Raw genomic sequence first — 18,428 nt, 5'->3', positions numbered from 1 at the left:
TACAGTCAAGCTCCAGCACGGAATCGGATAGCATTCCATTTGCGAATGAAAACGCTGGGACCATAAAGCAGAACCGCGGGCAGATAGGCGGGCGGCCGCACACGGTGGAGTACGGGCGCGGCGGCCTGGGCCTGGCGGGGCTGCCGCCGCGCGCCGACATCAAGCCCGCGCCGCACGCGCCCGACCACAAGGACGACAAGAGCTCCGAGCCCGTCGACGTCCTCAACGACATCGGCAACATGCTCGCCAACCTCACCGACGAACTCGACGCCATGCTCGAAGAAGAAAAGCGCCAAGGACTCACAGATTCCTAAAACCCACACACTACACAACTTTGTACTCGAATACATTTATAAACTTGTCAAAACTTCCAAAGAATTGGACATCGGCAAAGACTTCCACTAATTTAATGTTTATGCTGACAACTTTTGATAACGCAAGCAGCTATATTATAGGCATCTACATTATTTTAGAAGTAGCAATACGTATTTAAAGCAATTTTTTGTGTATTGCGTCTTTATGATTGTGAATTCTGAATAAGGCAACTGAACGTTGATGGGTTTATTGAAAGCGATAGAATTCAGAGAGTTAGGGTTTTTATACAATATACAAAACTAAACCGAGCTGTGTAAGCATTTCTTCCATTGCATAATTATATTTACCTCTATTTCAAAGGACTGAGTAAAGTAGAATGTGATGTTAATTCGACTTTCGAAGTCTGGAGGAGTTGAAGTCCTCCATTTTGTAACGTGACAAAACTTACGGTTTATACAAGTTGCTTCAGTCGTACGTGACCATTCCAATCCCGCTGAGCTCGCTACTACACGAAGCCACTAGACGATAGTAATGTCACTTGCCATCAAACTATTCCTACACGACAGACAGATAAGATACGTACTATATAATAGTTTTGTAGCATTTTGTACGGACGTAGTACATTTTATACATACTTGTAATTTAAACGTATAGTTTGCTAAATGCCCTCTGTTATATCAATTTAGTGAGCTGTGTATTTTTGTTATTACAAATAATTAGTTCCTTGTAATATTAACAAATTGAGTGTTTTATTGGGATAGGAAAGAAATTAGATGTTAGACGGATCCAAAAAACAGACAAAAATGGCTATTTTTGTAAATATTGTTTTACTTAAATTATGTCATAGATAAAATATATCCCAGTAGTTAGTTTTTCATGTACAATAATTGTAGAGTATTTGATTATGATGTAGAGATTAATGTAGCTAGAATTTATACAAAACGTTAGTCTAGTGATAGTGTGAAAAATTAGGGTTTACATATTAATGTATTATAGACAAATATAAAGTTAGCTATAGCCCTCATAGACCTTGTATGTTAACAATCTTGTAACGCATTAAGGACATGGCGTTTGCCCCATTGGAAACAAAGACAAAGTTATGCTTCCCTCTTTATATAGTCTATTCCTCCATCTAAACGCTTGGCAACACTGCTTGCATCGGATTGCGGATCGCCCTCGCTAAAAATGTTTATGGTGTTATTGAATTACATTAAAATGATGAACATTTCGTACTTTTATATCTGAATACAAATGAAATTGAATTCTTTAATTTATTCTCCACGTTTCAACGCATGTCCAGTCCAGATGTGATATAAAGCGGCCATAAATAAACAGTACATATTTTGTGATGGCAATGTTAAGTAAAATGAAGCTCTTAAAGTACAGCAACACTTATAAAAGTACCTATATCTTTATTTGAATTATTATGAATTTTTAATTAAAAATAGGGGTTTTAAATTCATTTATAATCACATATTAGCGGAATATAATATCGCATATTAACGATTTTAACCCGATTTTTTTACTCAATATGATATCAAATTTTACCTAACATTGTATACAAAATAACATTGATAAAATAAACGAAACAAATAATATTTTCTTTACTAACACCGTGAATGTAATTAAAGAATAACATCTTAATAATTAGAACCATATATTTAAGCTTAACTTTGTAAATATCTAGACATATGTGTTTCTATACAGTCTTATTTGATATTCACTCTCAAATGTAAACATTTTGTATACCTAATAATATTTAAAGAAACTTGTTTTATTAACCACTCGTGTTTTGTAAGGTGCTAGAAAAATAAAGCAAAATGATTTACACGTTACGATTCAGTTGTTTTACGAACTAGTCAAAATTAATTTCGTTTCGAGTGGCAGCAATACTTGCAATCGTTTTTATATTTAATCTGAATTGTTTAAAATGTAATTTAATATTATTGAGCAGCTTATGATCCTCATTTAGTTCGTTTCTTATTTCAATAAATATATTTGTAATATCTAATTTGTGTGCTTATTTACCTGTGTTCTTATACCCTGCATATTTACATACACATATAAGTCGATATATAAAGAGCTTTAAAAGTATCTGTCAATGAAAACAATGATAGTAATTGTTTTCTTCAAAAACAGTGCTACCTCCCATTAAAGCCGTGGCAGATCCCTGCATAGCAAGTCAACACCAAAAGATAAGAAGCAATCCTTAAACAATTATAAAGAGGTAAAGCAAATCCGCAGCAAGAGCTTTAGGGAAAATGATTTATTAAAACCATCCTGCACACATTTTTTTGAGACAAGCCCGCTCAGCCTTTTGTCACGTGAACTATTAATACCACCACTATCCACTATCCCAGATTTAGAATATTCAATATTATTTGTTCTATAAGCCAGGATTTACCTACAGTAGATACAAACATGAACACAGGAACACTGAAGTCTGTGACAGGGGCGTCCCAGGGATATAAATAACTGTCTTGATCCCGGAACGACATTAATCAGAAGATACTATTATAGAAGAACAAAAACCGTATACACTTAGAAACTCCTTTCTAACAAGGGTTAAGCGACCATGGCCATCCATCCCCTATGGACATCTGCAACACTGCAAAAAAATCTTCCGCTATCCCCTATCTCGCTTGATTGAGCGAATGTACCTAAATGGCTTCAATTATGTTGATTTTTCAAATGTTTTGTTATGTTTATTAATTAGGTTATGGATTAGAATCTTAAATAAGAGTGTGTACCAAAACCCAGATTGATCTGTGGTCAGAAAGGGAGATAAAATTCAATTAGGTCCCTAATTTGACCCAAATAAACAAATAGGTCAAGCTAAATAAAACCGTTTAAAAATACATGCTCATGTATATGGAGGACAAATTTTCTTGAACCACTATTGATTAAGTATAATTTTAATCTCCAATCCTATACGAGGAAATCAACACATCTGTCTTATCACAAACAAATCCCGCGCTAACCTCATTCCGAACTACATTTCCGTTTTCACGGAACCCCGGAAGTTAAGAGCTCTCTCATCTCTTTCTAACCTACTTATTCATGTCAATGGAATTTTCTTTCACAATGTAAACTAATCTGCATTCATTGATTTAAAATAGCAAGACAATTATAATGTGCATAGAAAATGCCATAGTAAATAAATATACAACTATAAACATATAACAACATCATTTTAGGTGTAGGTATTTTAGTTGACAGCTCGTTTTCTACCACCCAATGCAATTTTCCGGAAAACCGATTTTCCCCGAAGCTTATTGGCAACCCTACGAGAGTCCTAAAACTCCGACCAATCAGAGCCCGCTTCAGCAGATCGATGCCGCTACGCGAGCACGGAGAACGCAGTACTGTCACATTTCCCTGTTGTCATCTGTGAATTTCGTCTGCGCGATCGATAACACGAATTGGCTATTCGTAGTTACAGAGGTTGGATACTTATTGAGCCGTTTATGGACGGATAGTTAACATTGGTGCTTCGAGTAGCAAAATTTTCATTGTAAAGTGTTAAAATGGACGCGACCGGGGCGTACGGCGGCGGCAAGGCCGGGGGCGCCTTCGATCCCCAGCAATTCATCCAGAGACCTCCCGTGATTGTCAGGGCGGTTTGTTGGGTAAGATACTTTACTTCACGATATGCGGACCCTCATGTAACATGCGCAACTCGATTTATTTATCTCATTTTTCAGACTAGTTAGAATTAGTTAACTCTTTTCCTTCTTTTAATTCAAGGAAAAAACACGCAGTGTCATCACAGGACATATCATAATTTGATAAAAGATCTCGTCGTTTGAAATTTAATTTATTTCTAACATAATAACACATAAAGATACGCCACGATCAAATAAAATCCTACGATAGTTCTCTTTCTAAATTAATTTTCCAAACAGAAGAACTGTTCGAATAAAGGCGTATCAATTTGAATATGGAATTATTTTTAAACATAGACACGCTGTTTTTCAAACACAGCATGTAGGTAGTATATGTATGCCATGTGACTGGCCTTGTGTTAAGTAAAGAGCTATATAACCTACAATAGACAATTATTATTATCTGTGCATACATACGTAGCTATTGAGTCTTGTATTACACCCACTCTGCACGAATGCACATTGATTGCAGCTTGAACCTTACATAAAAGTGACCAATAAAATATTTATAGACTACAACTGGGTCACAATGGATCATTATTAAATCTACTAGGTATTGCTTGGGGAGACTTTATGAGTGGAAGAAGTTTGCTCTCGGTTTTATAACTGAGAGTTTTCCTTTTACAGATTTTCTTATGTATATCTGTAATCTGTAAATGTTTAACTTCTATGCATAGAAGAGTATTTATAAACAGTTCCTACCTATTACAAGAAAGGGCAAAATACAAAATATGTAAGCTCCCCTTGGGCTATATTGCAAGTCGTATTGTCAATACCTATCAATCAATACCAAAGCCATTTAACTCTCATACAAAACTTTTACTAAAAAGTAAAAATTATCGTCAATTTACTAGTATCTAATGGCCTTCCAAACTACTTTTCTCGTATGTAATATGTACCGTATACATGACGGTGTGATCTATGATAATGACGTACCTATAGCTAATGTAGAACAATACACTACTGTTATCATAGTAGTCCATCATTGGGGGTAAGGTCAAGGGCAAACAATCAATAAAATTGTGTCTAAATATTATGTTCTTTACGTTAAAGTTAGTAAAAAGCCTTTGATAGCCTTTTTTGGATAGATAAAATGCAGAGAAGGGCAAGTAATAACTAAAAGTTGCCAGGCGAACTGCGGAATACCTAGCGGGTTCGCCAGGGTTCCGGCTCGAAAAGCAGAAGAAACGGGGTGGTTTTTAGTCAGGAACAGTCTGACACTCCCTCTCGCCTCGCCCAAGGCGGGAGGAGTCATTGAATGAGGCCTTTCCCTTCTCTTTTTTGCTGCATTTGCAATATGGCCATGCAATCTATGGTTGATGATATTCTATATTCAATAAGTAATAACAATGTCTATCAATCTAGAGGCTCCTCTATGTCTAGAAGCTGTCAGACGTGATGCATTTAGATGACTATCGTGTCTGAATTACTATTGTATAAGGTTTGTATTGTGAGAAAAGATCATCCGATAGATTAATGGTTAGGTTTAATTGATATGAAGTCGATAGCAAACAATTTTGTTTCTAAACACAAAGCTAAAACAAGAATTAGAAACGACTTTTAAAATTTCCTATAGCTAAAATCAATAAACAATGGAAGACAAAATAGTAAGATAAAATTTGCGTCATTTAGTACTATACAACATAAAACTATTAAACCTAATCGGCCTCTATAAAGTCCTCAATAACCCATTTCCTCAGCTCTTCAGCGTGATAGTGATGGGCTGCATATCAGCCAAGGGTTGGCGCACAGGAGAGGACGGCAAGGAGCACTGCGTATACAACGATGACACGAACGCCTGCAACTATGGCGTCGGCATCTCCGTGATCGCGTTCATAGCTTCCATCGGCTTCATCGCTGGCGAGTACCTCTTCGAGCAAATGTCTTCGGTGAAGACCAGGAAGCACTACGTACTGGCTGATATGGGATTTTCTGGTGAGTTTTTCCCTATTTACTTTTGTTTTTCTTGGTGCCTTAGAAGCCTTTTAGCACAGGTTTCGGATGACGAGTAGCCGGGGTTCAAGTTCAGGTACCCTCAAATTTATAAGCATGGATGCAGGTCGCTTCCAACCGGCCTATCTGGAAGTTATTGGGGGAGGCCTATGTTCAGCAGTGGACGTCTTATGGCTGATATGATGATGATGATGAAGTCCTAAACAACAATTAAATATTAATTAATTAACTAACAAAAAGCTAAAATCGTCGATGATAAAAATTATGAAGACGATTAGGAGGAGGATTCAATAGAACTGAAAATTCAATTTTCATTTCACACTCATGTCTGTGTGTCTGCGTAGATACGTTTACACTTGTTAAAAAGATGACGAATTAGGATCTACGGCAAAAGAGTTGCCCTGATCTAACTCGCGAGAGATTCATTGCGTAATATTGATGGGATGAGAGTGGAGACCTCATTCTAAACAAGTAATTATCTGAAGAGCGCACTCGATGGCGTAGGAGGTATTTTGCAATCTGCAATCTTAATTATGCATCTCATAGGAGACCGTAATTAATTAGGAACTGAGGATCAAAATAGTTCAGCGCAACTTTTAAAGTTTTAACAGATAACAATACTCATCAAAGTCAAAGTCAAAATCATTTGTTTAAAATAGACAAGGAAGGCACATTTGAACGTCAAACAAAAAAAAATATAGCTATTTGCTCATCCTAAAGTGTAAACACACACACACACACACACACTACACTTTGAGTCTACACTGGAATAGAAAACAAGGGATATAAAACTCCATGGGTCCCATAAAAAATATACATTATATGTGGTGACCTATGGTATATGTATACCCTTAATCAACAAGAAAACAGATTATTATTAATGAAGCAAAAGAGTTATGTTAGAATCGTAGCAATTGCCGATCCATAGTCTCTGCCTAGCCCCTTTGATTAGGTTTGTATGTTGACCTATTTCGTTACAATTCACTATATAACTTGTTCACCTTCTAGGTAGGTCACTTATACCCAGGCCCAATATTTTATAGATTAGACTCCCTCAGAGCTATTTCTCTAAAAACTAAAAGCTCGCTAAAACCTGATGATTCTGTCGACCTCAAAGCGTGACATTTACTCGTTTCTACCCCCGTTACGCCCCACGTAGAAGGCGGAAGCAACTAAACTACACTACAGTAATACTAAATAACAAAGCAAAGACTTTGTAACTGACATTAAAGAAATAAAAAATGCTGTAACAAGGCCAAGCTGTGTAGTGAAGTGCACCCTTGAACACCATTTGGCCTAAATACTCGTATACTTAATTGCAGCCATTTGCAAGTTGCATAGGTTCCAAAATCCAGGTCACGTTTCCCTAGTCTTAATGCAGATAATAAATATAAATACATATACTATAGCCAGGGCTACCTCTCATTAAGGTAAGTATGTAGTAAGAAACAATGGTACACCAAATAATACGGTTCTAGCTTCTGAGACACACCACATTTTATACAATGTGATAGGGGCGAAACTTCTAACCCGTTAAGGCTAAGTACTAAATCTAATTTTATCGTCAAAAAAAATAATATGGGGGTTGCACCCCCAATTGAAAATAGCGATTTATTCGGTAAAAATAATTCAGAAATGATTTTTTTTCTCATCAAAACATTATCAAACATATGAAAAAAGTAATGAATTAATTAGCCAAGGTTATTAGCTTCCGTTTGTCGATAAAATTACATGTAGTACTCAGCCTTAACGGGTTAGAAGTCTCACCCATATCACATTGTATATCTATTTTCATCAATACTTGATACTTTCTGCGAGAGATGCTATTTTTTTATAATACCGTACTTGATACCTATAAGTATCTGTTTTCTTTGCTTTGCTGAAGATGCCCCACACTCCCTAGTCTTTTATCTCCAGAAAGCTAGGCCTCTTTAGAAGTTTCCCCCGTCATCAAAAAAGGTCTATAGAATTGTGTAAGATGTACTGCAGAATTAGATTAATTGATTTAAATCAATACCCTTATAGTAATAACTAGCTTCCGCCCGCGACTCCGTCCGCGCGGATGTCGGTCTTCGCGTGGAAGTTTTATTTCTCCTTTTTGAGTAACTCTGACAATGACATCTTATAAATATCTATTGGACCCAAATACGGCGAGGCCCATAACAATTACGGAGATCCCTCTCTTGAGCTACTGCCTTGTTGAGCTCGCGTTCTGTAGAATAAAACTGAAAAATAAAGATTTTTTTTCTACGTATTTTTCCAGGATAAAAAGTATCCTATTTTATGCCCAGGATAATAAGGTATACCAAGTTTCATCGAAATCGAACCGTTAGTTTTCACGTAATGCATGAACATACAAAAAAAAATTAATCACATATTTGGGTTTGGTATCGATCCAGTAACACCCCCTGCTATTTATTCTTTCAATATTTTCAATGTACAGAATTGACCCTTCTACAGATTTATAAAATATGAATGAATGACTGAATGAATGAATGAGTTTTATAAACGTAAGAGTAGACAAATCTAATCAGAAAGCTCCGAACTGTTAAGCTATCGGGAGTTATACGTCTTATTGTGAGTCAACCATAAGAGATAGACATTTGCTGTCGTGGAATATTTTTTAAACAATTTTAAGGAGAACATTTCCGTCATATATTATTTCTGTGTAGCTTTAACCATTAAGGCTGCACACGCGACGGAAGCTTAAAAAATGGAGTAAGTTCTCCTGTTTTCCCAACATTTCCCTTCACTGCTCTGCTCCTATTGATCGTAGCGTGATGAAAAGTATACTATAACCTGCCCAGGAGTATGAAGAACAATTGTACCAAGTTTCGTTGAAATCTGTCGAGTGGTTTTTATTTCTATAAAGAACATACATACAGACAGACAGACAGACAAAATTTTTTCTGATTGCATTTTTGGCGTCAGTATCGATCACTAATCACCCGCTGATAGTTATTTTGGAAATATATTTCATGTACAAAATTGACCTCTCTACAGATTTATTATAAGCATAGATTGTCAAACTGCATTTCTAATAATGCAATACCAATTACATTCTCGCAAAATCACAAAAACGGTTGTCCTTCAATGTAAAGTGTGTCAATAAACCCGTGGTGAAGATAAATTGATTTTGAGGTCGAATTAATTGGCCTCATCAGCGAGCAGATTTGTATCTACCTATAGATGGCATGGGCTACCTATCATATACGTGTGCATTCCGAGTCACAGAGGTCAAATAACTGTAATACAATTTGATATAGGAGATTTACTTGACTTAAGGTCCAATGTCACCTGGATGGGGCAGAGGGCGTACACAGAGGTCCTCCATCTGGATCGGTCTTGAGCTTCCCGCTTCTCCCTCGGTCCACGTCATGCTGATATCCGCAGATTTCGCGACCAGGTTTGCCGAAGAAAGTCACGTTTCCTTTTCCTCTGGCATTTCCGTGAAGAAAGGAAACTGCATTTGTTTTGCTAAGTTAAATGAAGACCTAATTAATAGGAACTTAATTCACCATCATCATCAGTCTGTAATTTCCTAATGCTGAGAAAAGCATCTTCTCAGAAGAAAAAGTAATGAGCATTCGTGAACTCTAGATCCTACAAAAAAAAATCACACTATTATACTAATTAGTTATAAATGAGAACGTTTGTTTGTTTGTTTGGATGTTTGTACGTCAATCACGCTGAAACTACTGAACGGATTGTGATGAAATTTGGTATACAGACAGGGTATGAGCCGAATTAGGTGATAGGATACTTTTTATTCCACAAGAACGCAGGCGAAGCAAAAGCTAGTTATAATATAACAGAATCGTCAAAAAAAGATAGTTAAATTAGAAAAGCTCAAGTTCCTATAAAGAAATATCCACATAATTATGTATGTGTAACTGAATTAAACAAAAGACGATTACAAAGGAAGTTAATACTAGCATTAATAGCGATAACATAAGTTTATTTAAATTAGCGGCGAGCGCACCATATTAACAGTGATTGTAAAGAGAACAATTACTTTCCATACACACATATTGCCTTAACGATTCACTTATGGGGAAGAACAGGTGTAAAGTAGCAAGTGTGATGTTTAAAGAACCATTACAAATTATTACTGTTATGCCTTTGTTTTAAGTACTTGTAACAATTAGCTGTAGATTGTTATTCTATTATGGAAGTGAGGATACTAAGAGTACACCCTCGTAGATAGATGCGTGCAATAGAAAGGATTTTTCTTTTTCTATCTCTTTGACTGAATATTAGTGTTACATTGTTCTCTGTTCTCACATATGAAGCCATCGAAACAATGTAACTAAGAATTGTATTGTGAATCTTATTGAAAGTGTAACCTATGGAGTTTCTCGCTCGTTCTTCTCTATAGGAATCTACACTTTGGAACAAGCAAGTAGCTTGACTAGAGGTCTGATCAATATAAAGACATTTTTAATATTACTATATTTGCTTTGACGTTCAAATGTGTTTCCGGCTATTTGAAATAAATAAATGCAGAGTTACCGAATCTACTACACAGGTTAAAGAAGAACACATCTACAATCTAGGAAAGAAGCGCCTACTTCAAAATTTTAAGTGTTACTAGAACAGTAAGTGTAGCATAAAGTCTCAAATTACCTTAACAATGTAAAACTGGTACAAATCTGACCTATTCACAGACAAAACCACTTAATTCCTAGTCGCCGCATAGTACTTAGAATATTAATTGCATCCCATAAAATAAAATTGATCGGTGTCCATAATTCTTTACTACTTCCGTAACTGTCAGGTCATTCGTTCCTTTATTACGGCACAACAATGACGTTCTAACGCGTTCCGATCGGCTCCACAATCCCTCTCGTTCGATGTAAAATTTTATAGATCGTAAACTTCACCCTAATTTGTTACTTATCGTGTGAAAACGGATTCACGTTTACGAGGTCGAATGCGCTGTTGTTACAGGGAAAGCTTCTTTGATATGTAGTTCGACACAGGTGTGTCTACGATTTTTTTAGGAAACTATTTCTGATGTCTTTAGAAATGGGTCAATTTTTTTCTACCAGTAAAAGGTACATGAATCATTGATTTTAATTTTGCTAAAGCCAATACATATTTTTCCGATAGTTTTGCAAGACATAGGTATTGTACATTAATAGCAGGTGACAGTGTGGCAAATACTTATAAATACGGTAGAATAGATTGAAGTCTGCAAATCGTGAACCGTGTATGTTATGGCAAATCCCTTGTAAAGGAGATCCATAAACCAGTGACGAGAGACGTCCTATATTTGATCTACTGCTGAGTAGACTCATACAGGCTATTAAGACTAACCAATGTGGCCAGAGAAGTAGAGCTGATACCTGATTCGGAGCTGCGAACTACCTAGCGGGTTAATTGGGCCTCCGGCTCTAAAAAGCAAGAGTAGGAACGGGATGGTTTTTAGTTAATAAGAGACTGATACTCACTCTCGCCCAAGGCGGGAGAAGTAATTGGATAATTTTCCCCCTCAAAACAAAGTGGCCAGGGAAGCTAATAAAAGCTACCCATAACACGTACTTTACCAGGTATTTTTAATTTCCAGCATTCTGGGCGTTCCTATACTTCGTCGGGTTCTGCTACCTGTCTAACGCGTGGGGCAAGACCGACAACCCTCCGGTGGGCACCGCCAACAACATGCAGGGAGCCATCGCCTTCTGTTTCTTCTCCATCTTTGCTTGGGTGAGTTATTTAATATAGAAATCAAATTATTAAAATACGAGTATATGGGAACTATCTAATACCATACAATTAATATAATGACAATTGTAAGTCTACTTCAATGACCAATGATTTAATATAATTAAGGCACTTTTACTGTGTAACTTTGTACCTTATAGAACTTTTTTGTTTCGATGCTTTTTTTGTTGATTTGCTAAGATATTTTTTTCTTTAATAGTAACTGAGTCTCCAATACAGTGTTGTCCACTATACTGCCAGTGTCAGAAGTCTTGCGAAGATTTCTTCGCATTGTAATGTGGACATTCCAAGTCAAGTCAACTCGTTCAAATAGCATTAGATTCTACTACCACCATGCTTTTTCCTTCTTCCTGACTAACGAATGTACATCTTCCGCAGGTGGCCTGTGCATTCTTCGCGTTCCAGCGGTTCCGTGTGGGCGCTGACGCGGCGTTCGCGCCGGCGTACGAGGTAGAGGGCGCTGTGGGCAGCCCCGGCGCCTTCCCCGCGTACCCGTCCGCCCCCGACCCGCAGCCCGCCTACAGCGACCCGCCATTCTCGCAGACACATGCCTCTGGTGAGATTACTTCAAAAATATTAAAGTCCAATAACAGATTAAAAGATGTCGTAATATTTCAGGAATTTATAGTATAAAAGGTGATGGTGGATATAGGTACGCTTATAATATAATCTATGAGAGACTTGAAAGGAACACACAGTACATAGTACGGATGTATAAAAAACTATGCTTATCGATAAGTGACAAGCGGCAGACTGGCTTTGGCTAAAACTAGATTTCTCCAGAGATCTATGTTTAAGCGCCTGTTTGACCACGTATACCTAATAATATAAACGAATAATTTTTACATATTACTTCTAGACATCTAGAAAACTAGAAAATACTAGTGTGGGGCAACGTTTTAAAAAATATATATACTAGCTGACCTGGAAAATTTCAAACATTGGTTTTTCTCATCATTTAAACCCTGGACTTCCACAAATAATTCAAGTCCAAAATTTGTCATATCCCTCCAGCCTTTCGTGATTTTTAGCGAGACTCACGAACAGAAATTAATTTTTATATACACTTATAGATTATAGATTATCTGATACGTGGCGGCTATCAACACATTGTAAAACATGCCCTATATAACACTGAGAAGGCCTAAAATCGTAACAAAAAAGCATCACGTAGTCTAAAGTTTAATTGCAAAGCACTTGCCCGGTGCCTACACAAGGATCGAAGGCTATTGAGGGCATTGCCCTAATTCCCCTAATCCTTAATTAGTTGAACCTGCCTCGATTTAATACCGGCCTAACCTTGATTGTAAGCTATTGTATAGGCACCTACTACCTACCTGTGTAGATACTTATTGTTATTACCTAATATAGCCAGTTACCTCACATTTAAGCCTCTTTACTTACTATGTGAACCTATAAGGCCACTTTTAGGAGGCTTTTCCACCAGAGATTTGCTATGCTACGTTGCTGTGAATGCGTTTGGTTTCCACCATATTCATTGGTACACATAGCTTAGCACTGGTGGAAACGGGTTCAACTAAGATATGTTTTTATATGAAAATATTCGTGCTATGGATGCGTGCTAATCTATAGCGTGCTATGAAATGTACAATGGATATGTGCTATGGATGGTTTCCCTACTATCGATATATCACATACTCAAGTCATTTCCCAAAAGCTCGCTGACACCTATCAATTTCGATCGTATCTATGACACGGTCCACATTGCTGTACCTATTTTTAGAGCACCAAAACATTATTTTTCAAAAAAACACAATACAAAAAAGTATTATAAAATCCTGTGCTCACTTTTCAGGAAACATCGACTACACGGCCCCAACCTACTAAGCTGTATCGGCACGGGAATGAATAGAACATTATCAAGTTTATTTGCAAACACAACACTACTGGGCGTAAGTAATAATAATTCATTATTACTACAACACCTTCAATAAATAATACCTATAAAATAAAACCAATGAAAAACGATTAATTCGTTGTATTTAGTCGATTTTTCGTCACTCGATCATTAAAATCGATACCAACTTTAGTGAAATATAAATAACCAAAGATTTAAACAGTTCTGCTTTATATTAAGATCTATTTTATTAGTGAGTGGAGTTCTATGGATTATAGATTATTTTGGGCAATCATATATATTTTTTATGGCAACAAAAGTATTACTGGTTACATTTCCAATTGACTAACTATTCAAATTTTAAACTAAACAAATAATAATCTAGAAAATGACCAGTAAATAAATGAATATTTGCTGGACCGTTCTCAATAATTCATGAAATTATAAAAAAAGTCTCGCTCACTAATAAAATAGGGTTTAAAAACAAATGTATGTAATTATTAAAAAATATTTCAGTGATAGCAATCATGTCCATTTATTTTAATGAAGCTTATTTTTCTATTTATTTGTTAAGCGTAGTTATAATCAGTCATTAATACATTTACTATAATAATACCAAAGTTGATGTATATTATAATCAGATAATACTAAAATATATAAATATTTATTCAAATATATAAACGTGTTTTGCTTCACAGTACCTGCTTGTAGGTATATCTTGACAATATTCACGTGTATAATGTTATAACATCGTATTATATTGTAAATATCAATGTATGTACTCTAAACAGATTTATAAATATAATAAAAAATATTCCAAGGTCTCAAGCGACGTCATAATAATTAGAATGTAATAATTTTTAATTAAATTCTCGGTAAATTAATATAGTATAGCGTTTCCTAGTCTTGTAACTGCGATAAAAAGACAATGTTTCAATAGTTGTAAAAAAAGAACTATTTTTTTCTGTTTGTACTCGATGGTGCTGCCATCTAGTCGTTTGAGGCCGCAACTCAGTGATATTTTATTTAAAATCTCATTTTTTTCACTATAATATCATTGTGCCATGTCTTTGAAATTTATTGAAAGTTTATTTTTATAGTGAAATGTTATTTTTTTCTAAAGAACCATGTTCATTACCTCATTCTAGCTATGTCGTATAGGAAATACAAGTTATATATTACCTATTTATATTTAAGAGCAATCCTGGAATCATTGTGGTTACTACAACTAGATATAAAATATGTTCAAACAAAAGATATTACTCTTATGAATCTCAAAATTGTGAAAAAATATTACAAGCACCATTATAATAAACTCAAACCAAAATGATACCTATGTCTATAGTATTAAGGACCTATATAATACATAATATACAATTCTAGTAACTATCCCTGTTTGACGTACAAATAGTATCTACCTACAAAATACCTAATGTGCTTGGAGAAATGTTAAAAATCTCATTACTTATGTAAAACTATAAATGTATTATTATAAATGCCCATCATAATAATAGCAGTTAATATAAAGTGTTACCTATTTTATTAGATACAAAAATAGGTTTTTGATGTGGGTAGCTCTATCTATCTCACACTCCCTAGTCTTATTATAATTTCCAGAAAACTAGGGGCCTTTTAAAGGTTTCCAATCGTCATTAAAAAAAAATATGTTCTATCTGACTTTGAATGATGTTAATGCATATTTAAAAAAAAACATTGAAAGTATTGTAACTTTCAAGAATGTCTTGCTTTGGACTGGATCTTCTTTTTGTGATGAAACTTTCATGAAATTGAGATTTTCTTTTCAGAAAACTGTATTGAAATAAGCACTAACATCTTTCAAAAAACTGCCAAGTTGGGTAATTTTAATTTCAAGTCTAAGAATGTTTATTTTCACACTATCTCTTAAAGTAAATGTCTCTGAGTACCACAAAATGTAAACTAAACGATCCAATATACATTCAGTATTAATACATAGATTATATCATATACCTATGTATAACTAAGCGCTTTACCCAAGGTCATAGTATTTTTTTAATATAAAAAGAATATATTCTAGTAAATGCTATCTTATTACTATTAGACTACTAAATATATAATTTCTGGGCACATTTTTATTATTACTCTTGCATATTTTTAGTAAACTTACTATAATTGCTAAGCTGTCGATGTAATTTGAGCTCTTTTAGAGTGCTTTAAGGTCTAAAATTGAGTACAAAACAGTTGACCCCGGGGTGAATAATTGAAATGTGTCCTGTAGGACTTTGAGGAGTCGGCTTGCTGATAGTTTGATGTTTAAATAATGGAATATTATCTGTGAGTGTGGTTGTTGTACTCACTATGTGTAGGAAAGTACTTATGTGTGGAAATGGTGTTCTATTATATAATATACCTATTAAATATTATATCAATTGACAGATATATCTCATCAAAATGTATTTCATTTAATATTGCATTGTAATGCGATGTTAGTATTCATATTTGTAATGAATTAGGGTGTTAAATGTGTGCAATAATGGTTCTAAACAATATATATTTTCGAATATATATAAATGGATATTAGCGTGATATTTATCGACGTTGACTTCATATGTCAGCAAGCCTGTAGGTGTCTTTATCACTTCCATAGCTTGCACTATTGTTTATAAATAAAATCTTAGCAATAAATCTGTATTCAAATGTATTCGTCATTCAAAAAAGTATTTATTCACCGTTAATGTTGGCAACACTTGAATTTTTTACGCTTGCAAGCTTTAACGAGTGGTGAGTACATTTGAAATGTGTAATGTTCATATCAGTCTTATGTGTTAAGGGCATCGTAGTATGTATTTAAATACATTTCAGTCAAGGTATGTATTTTAGTAATATAGAAAATATTGTATTTAAAGCTTTATCATGTCTACGTAGGAACGAAATTACCAAAACAAAATATTAATAAACCTGTGACTTATAAAGTGTTTTACATGAAAAAAATATAAGATGTATTGGCACCCCTATTATAAAACATTGGTAGCCAAATAGCCCAAACAATTTTAAATGGATTTCTTTTTAGAAAATTCTAAAATAAATGCCCTTCAAGCACATGATTGATAGAAGAAATATTAATACTTTATATAAAATAAAAAAATGTTATAAATGTTTACAAAACTGCTGAAATGTAAACATTCTGTACACTATACGTAGATAAATTTAGCCGTAGATATCTTGTATGTTGGTTAGTATGTTCAGAAGATAATAAAAAAATCTACTAAACATTAAAAAAAATATCGTAATAAGTGTTGAGTATTTTAATGCTAAAGTCGTTCAGTGTTCGGTAAAATAATGTTAAGAGCGTATGTAAAGAGGTTTCTTGTCGATTTTATTTTTTTATTGCGTTTTATTCTTTGTACTTATCTATATTTGAGTTATGTACCAAAGCTATACCTATTTTTGAAAGAGATGAGGTGCAGAAGGTGCATTTGCTTTGAATGTTTTTGATCTCAGCTTTATAAAAAAGTACCTACTTGTATCTTGTATTTTTTCATAGAAAACTATTACAGAATAGTTATTTACCGTAACTAAACGAAACTATTTAAATGAAAGAGGTTCTCAATACCTACCCTCAATTTATATTTTATGAATATATTATATAAACAATTCTGCATGTCATCTCAAAATTAAGACATTCTATGTATTCATTTATGTTTACGTTCTGTGTACATTTTGTGTATAAATATCGTATTGAACTACGTGTTAATAGAACTTTAAAAAACCTAACCTTTTTGTTGGAAATTAAAACAAAATAAAAAAATTGCTGTTTGGATCTAGACAGGTTTAGGTAATGGGATTGAACAGTTTCAAAGACAGTCAGTTTATTCTAAAATGAACTTTAAGTAAGAAAATGAACAAGATACCTAGCCAAGATACCTAAGTAGGTAGGTACCTAACTCTCAAATTCTCAACCTATCTATACATACATATAGGTAAACTGTACAATACAATGTCAAACGTAATAGGTATGTATGCATTTTCATATTCAATCCAAACATCCATACATTAATAGGTACATTTTATCGGAACCAATATCACTCGTAAATAATTGCGATAATTTTACGATAACAAAACGCATAATTGAAATATTTTATCGTGAAATACAGTGACCCGATTTTTCTTATCAAAGATGGATTGATAACGACGTCACATGTTTGGAATGTAGGTCCGAAAAGAAAGTTATTGTTATCAAAAAAACGATCTAAATCGCTTATATATAGTTAGGTACCTAAATATATATAAAAAACTAAGTGTTATGCTTGGTTTTGTCCTCATGATGTGAAAGAAAGATAAGGATAAAACATACTTTTACCAATAATATTTTATGTAGCCTGAAAAGCATCACGAAAAATAATACCTATACCTAAAGTTTAGCAAGAAAGAGTCACTTTCTTGCTCGACTTGACTGGGCACGCTACCGTGCCCCCAGTTAGGTATGTGTAACCAATCATTATTATAGAATTTTGTTTTCGTAAAAAATCTCCAAACGCACAAACCAAGATGAGTTCAATTCGATATTTATATACATAATGTACCACTTTCTTTGTATGTATGTATGTTACTAATGTTTTCGATGTTCGATAATAATGTGCAAATGGTAAATAAAAATTAATTGGATTAATAGAAATTTCGTCGATTTCGTTTTATTTTTTACCCATCCCATGCTCCTTACTTCCCAAACATTTTATATTTTGCCAACAAAACATATACCTATTGGTATAAACTTGTTGACATAAACAAAGTGATTATAACTAGGTAATGAAATGTATTTAAAATCCTAATAGGTGAGTATTCGTAGAAGGCTATCAGAAAGCACGGATTTAGAAATTCTGGTTAAGTATAATCATATCTGGGCTTAGGTACTAATTAGTCCTTCCTTACTTAAG

General features: G+C 34.5%; 2 protein-coding genes across 10 annotated transcripts in view; both read left to right on the top strand.

Annotated features, from left to right (window-relative positions):
* Positions 1–2,326, top strand: part of LOC118264716 (caskin-2) — a 255,675-nt gene extending 253,349 nt beyond the window's left edge. For all 9 annotated transcript variants that reach the window (XM_050704725.1, XM_050704724.1, XM_050704727.1 and 6 more), the window contains one exon: positions 6–2,326. In XM_050704725.1, the coding sequence (XP_050560682.1) occupies positions 6–314 (309 nt within the window). In that variant the 3' untranslated portion in view covers positions 315–2,326. The remainder of the gene's footprint in view (positions 1–5) is intronic.
* A 1,332-nt stretch (positions 2,327–3,658) lies between these two features.
* Positions 3,659–18,169, top strand: LOC118264297 (synaptogyrin). Its single transcript, XM_035576764.2, has 5 exons — positions 3,659–3,944; positions 5,681–5,915; positions 11,503–11,639; positions 12,036–12,213; positions 13,474–18,169. Exons 1-5 carry the CDS (start codon positions 3,843–3,845, stop codon positions 13,503–13,505), a joined length of 684 nt encoding a protein of 227 aa, XP_035432657.2. The 5' UTR covers positions 3,659–3,842; the 3' UTR covers positions 13,506–18,169.
* The last annotated feature ends 259 nt before the right edge of the window (positions 18,170–18,428 follow it).

Source organism: Spodoptera frugiperda, chromosome 26, assembly GCF_023101765.2.
Source record: "Spodoptera frugiperda isolate SF20-4 chromosome 26, AGI-APGP_CSIRO_Sfru_2.0, whole genome shotgun sequence".
In the NCBI taxonomy this organism is placed as follows: Eukaryota; Metazoa; Arthropoda; class Insecta; order Lepidoptera; family Noctuidae; genus Spodoptera; species Spodoptera frugiperda.
This window is presented reverse-complemented; position numbering and strand designations above follow the sequence as displayed.